The 15,320-nt window shown below is 39.0% G+C and overlaps 1 protein-coding gene across 2 annotated transcripts in view; it reads left to right on the top strand.

Annotated features, from left to right (window-relative positions):
* Positions 1–15,320, top strand: part of LOC108885083 (cadherin-18) — a 138,159-nt gene that overhangs the window by 113,053 nt on the left and 9,786 nt on the right. For both annotated transcript variants that reach the window (XM_018679270.2, XM_018679269.2), the window contains exons 7-10: positions 380–633; positions 4,636–4,772; positions 7,080–7,201; positions 9,010–9,127. In XM_018679270.2, the coding sequence (XP_018534786.1) occupies positions 380–633; positions 4,636–4,772; positions 7,080–7,201; positions 9,010–9,127 (631 nt within the window). The remainder of the gene's footprint in view (positions 1–379; positions 634–4,635; positions 4,773–7,079; positions 7,202–9,009; positions 9,128–15,320) is intronic.

The raw sequence follows: 15,320 nt of genomic DNA, 5'->3' as shown, positions 1-15,320 counted from the left end.
AAGTAGGTCTGAGGCTTGTAGTAGTGATGAATTTGAGTCAAATAAATAATTTAGTATACAGTGAAAACTCCACTAGAGTGTAACTGACTATATAGATAAAAAAATCATGCACTGAAATGAGATTTGTCTTGTCAACATACATGGCATTAAACTGACAGTTCTTAGACAAGCAATTTGCTATTTAATATCATCTGATTAAGTTTAGTAAATACTGGGCTGTTTTATTTTTATTTTTAGTAAAGATAAATGAAAAAGGTCTTACAGCCACAGAAAGAAGCAAAAATGTGAGTGAATTAAGTTGTACACACTTAAAGAGAGTGTCACTACTTTCTACTATAAATGTTTTAATCATGTCCCTATGGTGCCTTTTTCCCAACAGGCTCTGAACTATGAGAGAAAGAAGACCTACACTCTCCACATTGAGGGAGTGAATACACACATGGATCCTCGTTTCTCCTATCTTGGGGCTTTCAAAGATACTGCCACCCTTAAAATCACAGTTGGGGATGTGGACGAGGCCCCTGTCTTTTCTATGGATTATTATATCATGGATGTATATGAGAATGCACCAAGTGGCACAGAGGTGGGCGCTGTAACGGCTCGAGATCCTGACAGCAGGAACAGTCCTGTCAGGTAAGACACTTTAAGTGTTAGGTGTATCTATACAATCAGGAGTGACATGATTACAAATATTGAGGGGAAGAGCTGCTCTATAGGCATCCTGTCTTATTGGATAGAGCTGAAAATCTACAGTTTGCTTTTTAAGAAATATGAATGCAAAAGCAAAGAGAGGAGTTTGCTAATTTTACAAGGTTTATTTTAAGACTCAACATTTTCAGCTGTGACCGGCAGCCAATGTCACTTTGTCAACTAATTTGTTGCCAAAAACTTTTTTTGAAACATACCAGGCTTTGCCAGACGGATTTCAAAAAAATTCTTTAAAAAATTAGTTAGTAAAGCGTATGTTTGCCATGCAAGAATTCTGATAATGAGAGTCCATTTTTGGACTTAAATTTGGTTTGGCTTTGCCCACTGATGATAAGATTATTTCTGCCTCCAAGAATGTGTGTCTTACTAAAACTCCAATTTGCATGTAATATCCCTGTCTCATGTAATTGCACCATTTATAGATACGTATTAGTCATTGTCTGTCATAATGCACATATGAGATAATGCATGATGCATTTTGAATATGCAGCAGTGTCTGTAAGCACTATATGACAATTTGATCAATGATCAAATTAAGAATATTTCTGGTGGCTTTGAACTCATCTTGGGTCATAAAGGATTTACTGCAATGTGGTTAATAGCCTTGTGTGTGTTAATGATACTATACATGCCCTAAATGTTTCATATCCCCTCAAAAATCAGTAATACTCACTGTGAATTGTTCTCATTTTTTGGCATCATCAGATAGATTGTTATTTTGTCTGCAAGCCTGTGAAGTAACCTGGGGCAATACAACTGCTTAACACATTTGTATGCACTCTAAACACATGCTTGTGTACTGCTGAAAAAAGATTGATATTAGCCTTAGGCAGTGGACCACTCATAGGTTTCTGCTCTGCACAGGTACCTCGTTTCATGACATTACACTCAAGCTACTATGCACTGCTTGTATTAATTTGAATTCCTTCTGTATCCTCAGTGTAAATGATGGAATAGCTGTAAACATGAAACTCATGAAATATAGTACTGCTACTACATCAATAACAAGCTATCATCTGTTGCCATTACATATTATAGGGTCATAGTTTAAGTTTTAAGCAGTAAGCACAGAAACCTATTAACATACTGCAGTCCTCTATGGTTTGGAGTGGTAAGATCTGCGGCCCTTGCACAATTTGAAATGGCAGGAAGATATGGGGCAAAGATGATTCTTTGATTCATGTTAGAATCTTAAAACTTTGTGAAAGATTTGTAGTAAACAAGACAGTAATCTACATATGAAAGAGTTTCCTTGCTCTCCTTATGGGATACCTCCTCTTGGTCCATTCCTACAGTACATCTCTCCCAATGTTCACCACATAAAGGAGAAGGCAGCGGGAAGTACTTCAATGACACCCACTTGAACCCAGAAAAAAGCTAAACAACTGTGCCACTGCTCTCTGTGATGGCATCAGCATGTAGAATGCAGCAGGGATCAGTATCTGGCTCGCTTTGATCATCAAAAGTCTACCCATGCATGCCTTGAAATAAACATGTTATTGAGGTGACATTTCAAATGTTGGTCTGAAATTGACATCTAAAGAGCCAAACCATGTCTTGATGGCTCATTACCTCTGGTTGCTCTTATACATTAACATAATCACCAGGAACAGTTGGAAAAACTTCTTGGCCTGGTTACTATTAATCACTGTGCAGATTCAAAATCAGTCCCATCTTCAGCTTATTTTAACCTTCAGTAGCACAGGTATAATACATATTGCCAGTTTTAACAATCTAGTTATAAAGGCAGATTAGTTATCATAAAAGGAAAAATTCAGCTAACACAACTAGTTATGGTCCCCAGATGGTAAATCCTATTTCACTCACACTGAATATTGTTACCTATCATCTAGCACCACCATTTCTCTCACATGTCAGCTCATGACAGGAATCATCTTCAGCATGTTAATATTAGAACACAGCTTAAAGAAAAGACAAGCAAAGCACAGCTGAAGCTGACAAAGTAACTTACACAAAGGCATGAACATGCTTCTCCAGGCTGTACATAAGTGAACATGCATGAACACTTCATGCTTGAAGGTGAAAGTATCTTACACCCACTCTATGTTTAACCACAACACCCACTTTGAGACTGAGTCAAGTCTGAAAATGTAGAAACCAGTTTAGTCTGAGAAGTCCTAGAACCACCACTTTAAAGACAATAAACATCAGAAACTGAGTAACAACATGGCAGTATCTCTAACCACCCTCAGGCCATTTTTGAATTTTGCCACACTAGTGTTACGGATTTAAGGACAATAAAGTTTTCACTTCACAGTTTTGTTTTTATTCTTTGTGGATGTGTCCACAATTACTGTGTTTCAGTTTAAATTTCCAAGAATGCAGAGAAGGGGGCTATTACTGTTGTTTGATTCAAACCTGACATTTAAATGAAGAGAAGAAAAGCTTTTCTCCTAACAAGGTGTTCTGGAAAATAATCATTACATGGTGCAACACGTTATACTTTGGCTAGTTATCTGCAGGAATATGAATAGAATAAACCAGCAAACAATAAAATGCACATGATTTATCAGCAGTTGCAGTAATTAACAGTATCTTTCAGTGGGGCCATAATATAGCATGCTTCTCTATCAAACAAAGTGAATACACAGCACCTAAACTCTCACTTTTACAGCTGGAAAGCCTTCATGCTCTTATGAGTCTGAGCATTTAATAAATCATGACAACATTCCTACCGAGAGTGCCGCATGCACTTGTAAGCAATCCATGCTTAAAAAATTAGTTCATTATTTCAAATAAATGCAATCCTGGCATTAATATCCCTATACCATTTCCATCTCTCATGTCGATTGAAAATTGGCGACTTAGGCTGTATTGCTCAGGAGAATGAATGCTGGATTAAAGGTGTAAATAGGTCATTAAGAGATAAATTAGGGAATACACAGTCAATGCTCATTTCGTGCTTGAACTCTTGAGAGGAGCAGCTGAGCCCATTTCTGCTTTGTATTCCACAGACTGCTTGCTTCTAGTTTGATAACAGCATTGCTAGAAAGCCATTACAACAGTGTAAACATTGCCAGCAGAACATTGCCTTTTGTCATTATTAAATATTGAGGATAATTGCGCTTGACTTAGAAATATGTATTTTCGAAACATTCTGTCAAGACCTTAAGTCCATTTAAAAGCCGTTGGGATTATTCTGTTCACGTGCTTTCGAGGTGGGACAAGACTTTGAAAATCATGGAAGCGTGAGAACATCCCCTTTGGCTTTTACAGCTTTCTGTGCTTCATTCATTTCACTGTACGGTTTTGGTTGACTGAATCTCTGATCATTAATGGAAGTTTTGTTTTCTGGTTTGATACATTTTCTTACCAAATATGACCGAAACCAAAATAAATAAATGTGTTTTCTAATGCCTCAGTAGAATCAGTGAATGAAAGCCAAGGCCAAAAAGACATTAAGTGCCTGCAAAGTGTTCTTAGGCATTTCACTAAGTACTGTTTGGCTTAAAGGGGCACTCTACTGATTTTACATGAAGGTCAGTTTATTCGTAATGCGCAGTAATACTCTCATTATACTACTTGTATAATGAGGCTTGGGGACAGCTGACTACTGACTACTAAAGTTTGGGTAGTTTGAGAGATGGTGGATGCATCGGGGGAAATGTAGGACCTAGTATTTTTGACTTGATCCATAGGGACTAAAAGTCAGGCTAACTCAGTCTCTTTTGCATTTTGTGCATTCATTTTTTTTGGCTCTGTTGTGATTACTCTAATTTAGTTGAGGTTGAACACTTAAATGTTGGAATGGCCCTTTAGGTTTGTAAGTTAGTTGTAGTGGAAATTGAATGTGTGATTTTATATTATATAACTATTTGTACCTCATCTTCTATTTGTACATTGCTTTGTTTATGACAAATGCATCTGGAGTGGATACATACAATCATAATATCCTTTCCTTATTAGGTATATTTTGGACAGCAAAGAGGAGGGAGAAAGGTACTTCAGAATTGATGAGAGTAGTGGAGTTGTACGGACGACGCAGCCTCTGGACAGAGAAGACATGCCTTGGCATAACATCACTGTGATGGCCTCGGAGGTTGGTAGGTACCCAGGTTACTTTTCATACACTGAATGTTTACATGTGGGTGAGTAAACGTAATGCACCTGCTGCGCCTGTTTGTTCTTATGGGAATGTGAGTGAGCAGATGTAGGAAGCCAACTATGTTTTGCTGATGTTTTCCCAAGCTCTGAATTTCCTGCCACATTGACATGCCACTTCTTCAAACTCTCAAAAAGAAATGTACAAACAGACTCTGATTCTATTTTCATCTTGGAAAGTTCAAGAAAGTCTGGTAGCTTGAAGATGTTCCAGTTCTGTCTCTGTGCTAACATGAAAAAGCAATTTTTATGTAGTTGTAGACCCACAATTTCACCAGGTTTAGAGGCACTTCAGCCCAGATTTATCTACATATTTTGTATTCATGTTGACATAAAAACAGCTTTTACATACACTGTACCATTCTCATCACCCACTGACTTATAAATATGGTATATTTCTCCCATGTTTGATATGCGAATTGCTGTAATGCAGTTGCCTGAAAAACAAGGGTAGGTGCTATAGTTCTACCCAGATTTTTTCTTTTCCTACAAGATAACAAGACACCCTGAGGGGATCATATAGTCAGAGAGCAGTCCAGGTTCAAATTCATGGAGTGTAAAACTGGAGTCAGAATCAATATCAACAAAAGAAAGGTTCCATAAAAAGGAACAGCTATATGAATCTGTGCTGCGCCCCCTCTCCCTTTACCTACAGAATAAAATCTGCAACACATTTTAGGCAGATATTCACTTCAATGTCTTCATCTTAGACACTTCACTGGGGTAGTGTACATGTTAATGGACACACACCCACTGCAGCAGAATATCAAGTCACCAAAACTGCAATCAGTGGCTGTCACCTGGAGCTCTTTCCAATCTGTCCAGGTCATCATCCCTATATTCAAAAAGTTTTCTGCTCATTTTCTTCACTAAAAATTATGATTAAAATATTTTTCAAGTTTAACATGGTCAATTTAATTTTCAGCTCTCATTGTTGTTCTGGTTGTTTACATTTCTATACATGTCCAGTTTTCACAGCTACAAGATGCTTTAATTGTATAATTAATAGTAATATCACAATTACAAACAGTATTTAAACACAGCCCAACATCAGGTGAATTAATAGTGAAATTAACATTTCAGGAGAAAACAGGGATGAAGGAGTTCATTTGCATATTGATTAGTATGTATTCAAATAGGTTAGAGTGTATTTTCCTTATAATTAACTACAAAATCAAATTAGTCCCAATTGTTTCAATGTCCTTTCCTACATTGAAAATTAATTAAATCAATGCAGGGCCTGCTAACTTCAAGAATTGCTATCAGGTAACTTGGGTAATTTGTAATCACAATTAGGCAAATCTCTTGCCAACCGACAGAGGTGCTGCATGCTAATGTTTCTTTATCTCTTCACCTCTTTAATATTCAAGGATACAGTTACATACCAAGACACTTTTATCACTTTGAATGAGCAAGGACACACAGTGTGTCATAGACACAAAGCACCCTGAACAGTGATTCAGAGAATGAATACAGGATTGAATGTTACATTTACAAAGAGCCACAACTGTCCTATAATTAGAGGGTGCAATATCAAACCCTCTTTTGGTGCTGAAAAAAATCCCATGCATGGAAACCTTTGCTGTATGTATGAGATGAAGTAAATAAAAACCTTGAAGCATTAATTTAATAGATAGACTGCTGCACCTGCATGGCTGTTTTCTATTCAAGGAAGGTCTCGCTGAGTGAGCATGCTATTTTTCAGCTTTGTCCTGCAGCACGCACATAATGTAAAACACACTTGCACCTGGAAGCTCCACTGTAAAGCTGATCTTCTGTTAGCGACTGAGATACAGGATGAGGGTTACCTGTAGGAACTGAATATAAATTCAATATGAATACTGAATTCAGCGGAGTAAATCATAATTATGTTATCTCATTTTTTTGTATTGTTTTACCAGAAAAGACTTGGTATTAGCATCAGATGAAAAGCATATGTTTTACATGCTTCACGAGTTGCTCGTACAGTACAACGGGAAAATAATGCATCATGACTGCACGCTAGCAACTGGGACAACACAACACTGCACACAAATGATCAGATGTGCTTTAATACACAAAATTGCCTTCTGCAGCATTGCATCCCTTAGTGCTTTTATAGTGGCACAGCCTAAGACAAAACCCATAAACAGCTCAACAAGAAGAGCACAGTGTGTCCCAGTTTAAAATTACAGTGTTGATGCTCTACTTTGTTATTAAGGCTTACATTTGACTTTCATCTTCTTTGTCACATGTTCTCTCTGCTATAGACAACCCAAGCCTTCTCAGTCATGTTCCTGTTACCGTCCAGATTTTGGACGTGAACGACAATCCACCAGAAATAGCTACAGACGAGGAGGTCATTGTGTGTGAGAGCTCAAGGCCAGGGCAGGTGAGTGTCTAAGATTCACCTAGAAAAATCTGTGTAACACCTACGGTTTCTCTGCCTCTATTTCTGTTTAACTCTTCCTCTCTCTCTCTCCTTACACATTCAAATCTTTCTACACCTCAAACATACCTCGGAAGGAAAGTGTTGAGTGCCGTGCAATGACCTCAGTCATCATCCTGAATACATGCATTCTGCACTGAACTATTGTTTCCCTCAGCAGTTTGGGTTGCTAACAGAGAGCTGAGCATTAAGAGACCGCAAAGGCATTGGAGAGAGCTGCTTAATCATCCCTCTTTAAAAATGAGTATCTCAGCAGCAAACCATGACAACTCTAAATCGAAGCTCATTCCAATTTGCTCTCAGTAGTCTTTGATTCATTCGAATTAAGAAGGTTTTTGAGATATAGAGCAATCAGCAGCATGGAAATGGCTGAAAGGCTGGTTCAGCTGAGAATGATGGAGTAAAGACTGGGAAGACACAACTAAATACATTTTTAATAGTTTCAAGCAAGTGGAAGAAAAGTTTGAATTAAAGTTTACATTAAATTTGAATTATGGCTGCATTATAGCCTCAGGATTCTTTGCCCAGGGGATTAAGTAGGAAGAATTATAATATGTTGAATGAGATAGTAGCACACCACCATTCAGATGAGCTGCTCATTATTGTTTCAGAATCTGTTTGCATCTCAATTCTTGAACCACAGCGATGGACGATTTTCTAATTAGCTGGCAGGTGTTCATCAAAATTGTGACAGAACCTAGTTCCAATTAAGAGTTAAACCACTGTTCTAAATCAATGCTCAAGGTATATTAAACAGCAGGTAACCAACATTTCACAATTGAAATGTACTGCAATCCATGAATTAAAATGACCATAATCACTCTTAAAAGTGATCAGAAAATTCACATTTTGACTTGATTCAAGCTTAACAGCTGTCATTCTCAGTGCCCCAAATCCAGATTTGTGAATGCTGTTGAGAGCAGCAGTTGCAAGAACATATCTGCCTGTAAATAATAAATAATAAATCCAAGACATGGTAAATGCTCAAATGCGCATGCTCAACCATCATGGCACTGTACTGTATTGCTTCCTCTGAAACTGGTTTTTCACATTGATGAAAAACATAAATTAGTACATCCTAGCTTTGGAACCATTAAATAACACCAGAATAAAAAGAACACTGCTCTTCTCAGCCAAACTCTTCAACCAAGTGTCACCCTGTCAACCATGACATCCACATAAGTAAGCTCGAGCGCGTACAAAGCCCATTATAATACTGCACAGTTACAGACAAAGGCTTGGGCAAGTATACCAGAAGCACTCCAACACCTTAAATCTCACATTGAAGTTAAGAAGTCCCGGTGGTGACAGGGGGCTATCAGGTCGTTTTTCTCTCAACACCGGCTCTCTCCCAGCTCTTACTGTGCTTTTTACCAATTAAGGGTAACAAGCTGACATAAGTGGCGGTGAGGTTGCCCTGAGAGCACCCCTGTCATTGTTGGATGCCAACCCCAACCCTCCCCCTCCACAAGCCAAATGCTCTGAAATCCTAGTGACACAACCAGCCACTCTCCTTCGGGGAGCATACACAGGTAGAGGAGAAAATGTTACAATATCAGCTGGCTGTAGGTCAGAGGAACTCCGACTCTGTCCAATTATGATCAACAAATCATGAGACATGCATCACAGGCTATATCAGCTCCTCCTCCTGCATGCAGTTAGAGTGGACAGTGATTCTAAATAGTGCAACAGCTAATTAAATGTTGCAGATGTCGTCTTTGGGAAGTAATTTACTCTCCTCTGAACAACAGGTGATCCAGACTGTCACAGCAGTGGATAAGGATGACTTTGCCAATGGACAGCGGTTTTCTTTCGCTTTGCCCAGCCAGCTACCAGTTAATCCCAACTTCACCCTGAAGGACAATGAAGGTAATTTAAGCGATCAATATGTTTGTTTGCATTTCTTATGAGTTTTGCACTTTGCCTTCAGGGCAGAGCTCCATCCTCATTGCTCACATTCCAAGATCCAATAAGCTGTACTGATTTCCTCCATACCTTAGAGGTGCAATAATAATATGTGCTCTGTCAACTGGGTAAGGCAGACATCTTGAGACTCGAACGCCACCGGGATCCACTGTGAGCCGGATTGTTGTGAAACATTAGAGTCATAGAGTTTTGGCATGTTTGCGCGTTCTGTTGTCAAACAGATTACCGGCTCTGACGCCCTCTCTTTTCCTGCGTGCATTATTTTGAGCCTGCGCAGAACAGTGAGTGTTACCATGGTAACCATCTCAGTCTCAGGTGAATACCTAGCCCTAGGTTGGTCTGCAATCACAGGGCTTTTAAAAGCTCTCAGCCAGAAGATCTCACAGTTGCCCACTGAGAAGAGGAGTTCACAGCACTCCAGATGAGACAGAGAGAGGCAGGAAAACAGAGAGGAAGGGAGGGCGAGTGAGATAGAAAACCAAAAAAAAAAAAAAAAAATCAATGCGATAATAGGAGATAAGTCTGCTTGGCCTTTGGTCCAGTTGCTTCCCACTGCAAGCCTTCCCTTGCCTACTTCAACCACATTAAGGTGCAGAGGCAACTTTTGCTACATTCATGTAAGTGGCACTTAGAGACGTCCCTCACCTCCTGCTTACCTCCCCTCCTAAAGGGGGAGATGAATCAAACAAGGAAAGGATCGACTGCATCACTGCTCCACATATCTCCTGAAGGAAAATGACTTATTGTTTTTTTTTTGAAAGTACAAATTTGGTATGAATATTTTTTCGGGCAGTAGTTTGCTTCAGTTTTACACATATTACAGTATAGCAGTTCAGAAGCCAGCAAGTGCGATCTGAATATTTACTTTACTAATTAGGTCCTTTACGGTCTGGTGTAGGAGTCCTAATTCCCCAGAGGATCCAAGCATTTTTATTTCATTGAAAAGAAAGATTCAGAGCTTGATATAAAACATAATACTACAATGACACCATTTTATCCAAACTAACTGAGGAGGGGTATTTTGGCATCTCATTATAGCTGTGAATATGTTGTGAAACACACTTGTTAAATATATTTCTTATCTCTGTCAGTTTGTCACCCTCGGGTATTACTGAGAAATACACTGAGGTACACTGTCACTACTGCATGCAAAACATCCCTTGCTGATTTGCCATATGCTGTGTTAGGAAATCAGTGTGGACTTGAAGGAAAGCTAATAAAAGCTAATACTGAGAAATAACATGTTAGCCAACAACAAGCTGGCCACAGTAATGCAGTCATTATTTGTTACTGCTGCTCCTTGCTGTGCTTTCTGTATAGTCAGATGTCTGCCAGACATGTGAGGAATATGGCTCCTTGGCTACAGATACTAGAAAAGGCAGAGCGAGGTAAAGGGCTAACACAACTTTGATAGGGATACTTGTTATATTTTGACCAAAGAGGTGAAGATGATCCTGAGGCACGGTCAACGTAAGTTTACTTAAAGCAAGGAAATAAGAGCTGGGCCAAGACACAGCACCATGTAGGTGAACAGACAATCTGGCAAACAGTGAAGTGAAGAGCCAGGGTATTTAAATACTGCAGTGGCTTGTTGAGTAGATGATCAGGAACAGGTGTGCAGGTGGATAGGAGGGAGAAGAAACTGGAAGGCCACGCCCAGCACAAATACACTGAGAGAGAGACAAAACGGACAAACGAGAGACACAAGGGAAGCAAAACAGCAGAAACATAAGAGAATGAGGGAGAAGCAGAGCTGTTATCCTAACAGCAAGTGACTGGTGGGTAGTTTTACCCATGGGGACAGGCCAGGCAAGGTCTACTATCAGTGCATAGTACAAATTAAACTCTTAAAACACTAGATTTTTAATCCCAGTAACAGCAATCTGAAAATACTTCCCACTCTTGCAAAACGTTTCTGTCAAAAGTTGTAAAATTTATTACAACAGAGCCATCTGCAGCACAATATTCCCAAAGCATTCAGGAAGGAAACCCTTCTTTCTTGAAGGATTGATAGTTTTTTTTTTCCTTCTTTTGGTTCATGCTGTTTGAGTAATGGTGCCTTTCAATTTAGGTTTTAGCGCCTGCTGCATACCATCCCACAGGCTCTTGTTTTTGTCAGACTATATCTGTGATATAATCCCATGTGGGATGGGCCGATTATGTGTCATGACATGGAATTAAAAAAATATTCATGTTTTAATCATTTGTCATGGAGACAGAACAAAGGGAATTTTATGCAAGCCATAGTGTGGGATAACTCTGGGATAAGTATAAGGAAAAATAAGCTGTACAACTAACAGATTCTACAGCACAAACACTTTAAGGCTTTTGTTACATTCTTAGAAACATAGTATCAGTTTTACATTCTGTAAGGGTAGCATGGAGGTGGCATTCAAACGACCCACTGTAACATAAAGGGATCCATGTATTTCTTCATATAGCATCCTTTCTTTAAACAGAAAAACTGTTAAGGAGCATGTTCTGATTTAGAGCAACAAGCTGGATGGTTAGTTGACCAGATGAAAGAGAGGCAGCTGCCCAGCAAAGCCTCTAACTTGTTCTGTTGACCACAGAGTAGCTCCACTGGAGCAGCTAAATGTCTTGATCAAGGGCACACAAGAGCTAGCTTTTAGACAAGAAAAGTGGTGGTTTTAAGAGCTAACCACCATCAGAGACACACACATACACTTTAATTTATACTCAGCAGCTCATCAGTGAAGGAGAGTGCCATTCTCAGGCCAAAAACTCAAATGGAAGATCATTATATTACAGTGTTAAGCATCAAGATTTTCTTTTCCCCACCTGTTTCTGGTCTGTTCTGCTGTGTAATTTCTTTGCTTAGTCATTTATATTGCAATTCCTTGTCCACCTAGAATGACTCATATCACTTACAGTATTTTTCTCTAAATTCTTCCTAGCTCATCTGCACAAACCTCCCTTTTAATGATAAGCAGTTGTAACCAGAGCTCAAACTGCCTCAGTCATCTCCAGTCACTTGGAGCCTGCATTTGCACTTACACTCAAAAGCAGTATTGGGAGTCATATAGCGTTCGACTGCCACTGTGTATTAGAAGTTATTTGCTGTGTTCACAATATCTGGGTGAGAGGGAGACACACACAATGCACCATACTGTTGACTCCTGTGTCTGATAATTAAAGTAAGCTCTTCACACTCGAAGCAGCTTTGTTCATTGCTGTTGTAGCAGACCAACAGTTGGTAGCTGCTCTGTGCCAGGGCCTAATACCTCCCTCTGTTGTTGTGCAACTGATGAAAATCCCTCTCAGTCACTCATTCGACTAACTCTCTCCTGACCTCCTTTCCTCCTCAGTTAGAGTTTGCTCACAGTGGATTGTCATAAAGCTTTAATTTTTTTGTGGCTCTGTGCTCAGATTTTGTATAGAGAAAAAATTTTGACACACTCTGATATGTTTAATGACGGCATCTTTAGTTAAATAACTAATGATATCTGCAATTGATTTCCCATTCTCACTCACTTCAGGTGGTTTAAAAATCATGCCTTTTAAAAGAAGCCATTAACTAAAGCATTATGGCTTTTTCAGGAAGCTATTTTCTGTCTACTTGCAACCATATCAGATTTGTTAAAAGCTATTATCCTTCTACAATTGGTGCTATTTCTCTGTAAACCTGTAACAGGTCTAACTCTAACAATATCAGATCAGCATACCGGTTGAATGTGAATTTTTAGCTAAAAAGAAAACACAAATGCAGATCAAGGCTATTTCCTTGCTGTGGAACTGCAGTCTTTGTTTGAGAGATCAAGCCAGACCTCCTTAAACACCCAGTTGTCATGCAGATACGTTGATGCAATTAAAGTGCTGGATGTTCTCCAATAAATGCAGGTCAAACTCCAACAGTGGATGAGGGACCATTAAAGCTGAAAAACAAGGGGGGATGCTTTTGCTCAGCTGCTCTGGGGAAGCACTTTGTGACAAACCTGTTCTGTTAAAAGCCCTTTAAATATATTCAACTTGACTATGCCTACTTTACAATGAGTGAAAATTGAATGCCTCTTTGATCTTATTATCTGTCACATCATGATGACATTTGCTTCTAAAAAGGCAATTAAATGGAGGCTATGATCTCTAAATAACCCACATACTTAAATAGATCAACTGATTTCTGAAGGCATCTTCTTCCAGTGTGCATACAGAAGACCTTATAATATTACAGTTAATCAGCTGTGTTGAAAGAAACACTGTCAAGTCATTGATATGTGGGACATTTAATTAGCTTTTATGTCATTCACACTTCACTTGCAATGGTTGTTACACTGTTAGATTCCCAAACACCCATTATCTGCTGAAACAGCATGATTTGTGCAGAGGGGGCAGAGCAGTGTCTCATGCTGGGTTTGTTGAAACAAACAGCTGAAAATTGTCACAGTCTAACATCGGAGTATTTGATTAGCTTTCCCATTATTCAAGCAAAGTTACGATATTTCCCTAATTACTTGATGTTTATGATCGAAAAGATTACAAACAAACAAACAAACAAAAAAACAATATTGTTTTGCATAAACCTTGTGTATGCAGTATGGCCTCAACAGCCTTTGGTGCCACGTCGGAGCAGTGAACCAATTTGTTCCTGCTTAACAGAGGAGCATAATAATAGTACTCACCAGTCCCCTTTGATTGTTACTGCAGAAGCACCCAGGCCAACCCATAATTAAATCAAATACACAAAACACAGCCGTATTGAACAAACATACCATACTGTGACAGTGTGAATATGCTGAAACCAATGCAGTGAGCAAAACATATTGTTTTTTACGAGCAGCCCAATCAGTGGCTGCTATCTCTTGTCACTGCCAGGCATGTTTTGTTAAGCTAAGCCTTACTGAGTCAGACTAATCCTTATTGAATTCAGAGGCTTCTCTTAAAGGAGATTGTTACGTTTGTCTCTTGATGTGCTGTTTGTTATTCTGCATGAAATACTTATTATTTTTTTACAGAAAATGATATTAGTATTTGAACAGCACTGAGCCCATTCAGAGCTGCCCTTTTATGATGAGCCAACAGTATATGTGTTGGCCATGCTCTGTTTGGTACAGAAGGTTTGGTTTAGTATGTGACTTGTTTTGGTTCAGTGAGCCTCTATCAACCAAATAACTGCAGCATAATTAGTCTAATATAGACTAATTACACTCTATGTCTTGGCCCGTGTGGATCAAACAGTGTTTTTAAAAGTGCAGTTTCCACCAAAAAGCTTTGGGAGTGTATTGGTTGCTGACTAGCAATTTGGTTAGCTCAAGCTATACTGCTGTACTTCATGAGCACAATAGGTGCAAATTGTAAGCCAGAGCCGGTAAACCATATTAATTACCCTGTGGGAACATTATGGTTTCTCAGTGTACCCACTGTATTGGAGGGAAACTCTGTGTTGACATTGTTTGGCCTATTTCATGTGACCATACTTCCCTGAAAATTGCAAAACATGATGTCCAACAACATCACTCAATCGTGATTATTACAGGATAGAGGGATGGAGAGTGCTTGGCACAAGTTACCATACTCAGCCAAACTTTGTGTGCTACTGCTTTTCCAATATTAAAATACTGTACTATAATTACACAAACCAATATCCTTGATCCCCAATGTGATCTTCTCTGTTCACTGATGCTGCTGGGTTCACTGACCCTACAGAGGCTTGCAGGTAAACAGAATAACAATAAAATTATTTAAACTTAGATTTACCAACAATCTATTGCTACTAACACTTAACACAATATACATTTTCAATAAATCAAGTCTGAGTCATCTCTAACATTAAGTACCCATCCTCAGAATGTGAGCCAATGTATATTATGCCCCCCCATACTGTAGCACAGTATGTTGTGAACTAAGTGGCAACTGAAGAGAAGGATCGTGCTGAATCCCATCAGTGGCACCTACACACACCCACCAAAGTTCACAAGGAATCCAGCTAGGTGCATGTGTAGGCAAGTGTGAAGTCTGTAGAGATGTGTTTGTGTCACTTGTGTCTATTGTTGATTTATTTTTGGTTTGCTTTTTTTTTTTAATCACACTTCATATGTTCAGTTTTGAATCAGCTCTATAACAAAGGTATCGGCATTCTTTATATGGTGAATACCTTAAATAGTAGTGGTAGCTATAG

Source organism: Lates calcarifer, linkage group LG24 (assembly GCF_001640805.2).
Source record: "Lates calcarifer isolate ASB-BC8 linkage group LG24, TLL_Latcal_v3, whole genome shotgun sequence".
Taxonomy (NCBI): Eukaryota; Metazoa; Chordata; class Actinopteri; family Centropomidae; genus Lates; species Lates calcarifer.
The sequence above is the reverse complement of the archived record's forward strand: the minus strand, read 5'-3'. Positions and strand labels throughout refer to the sequence as shown.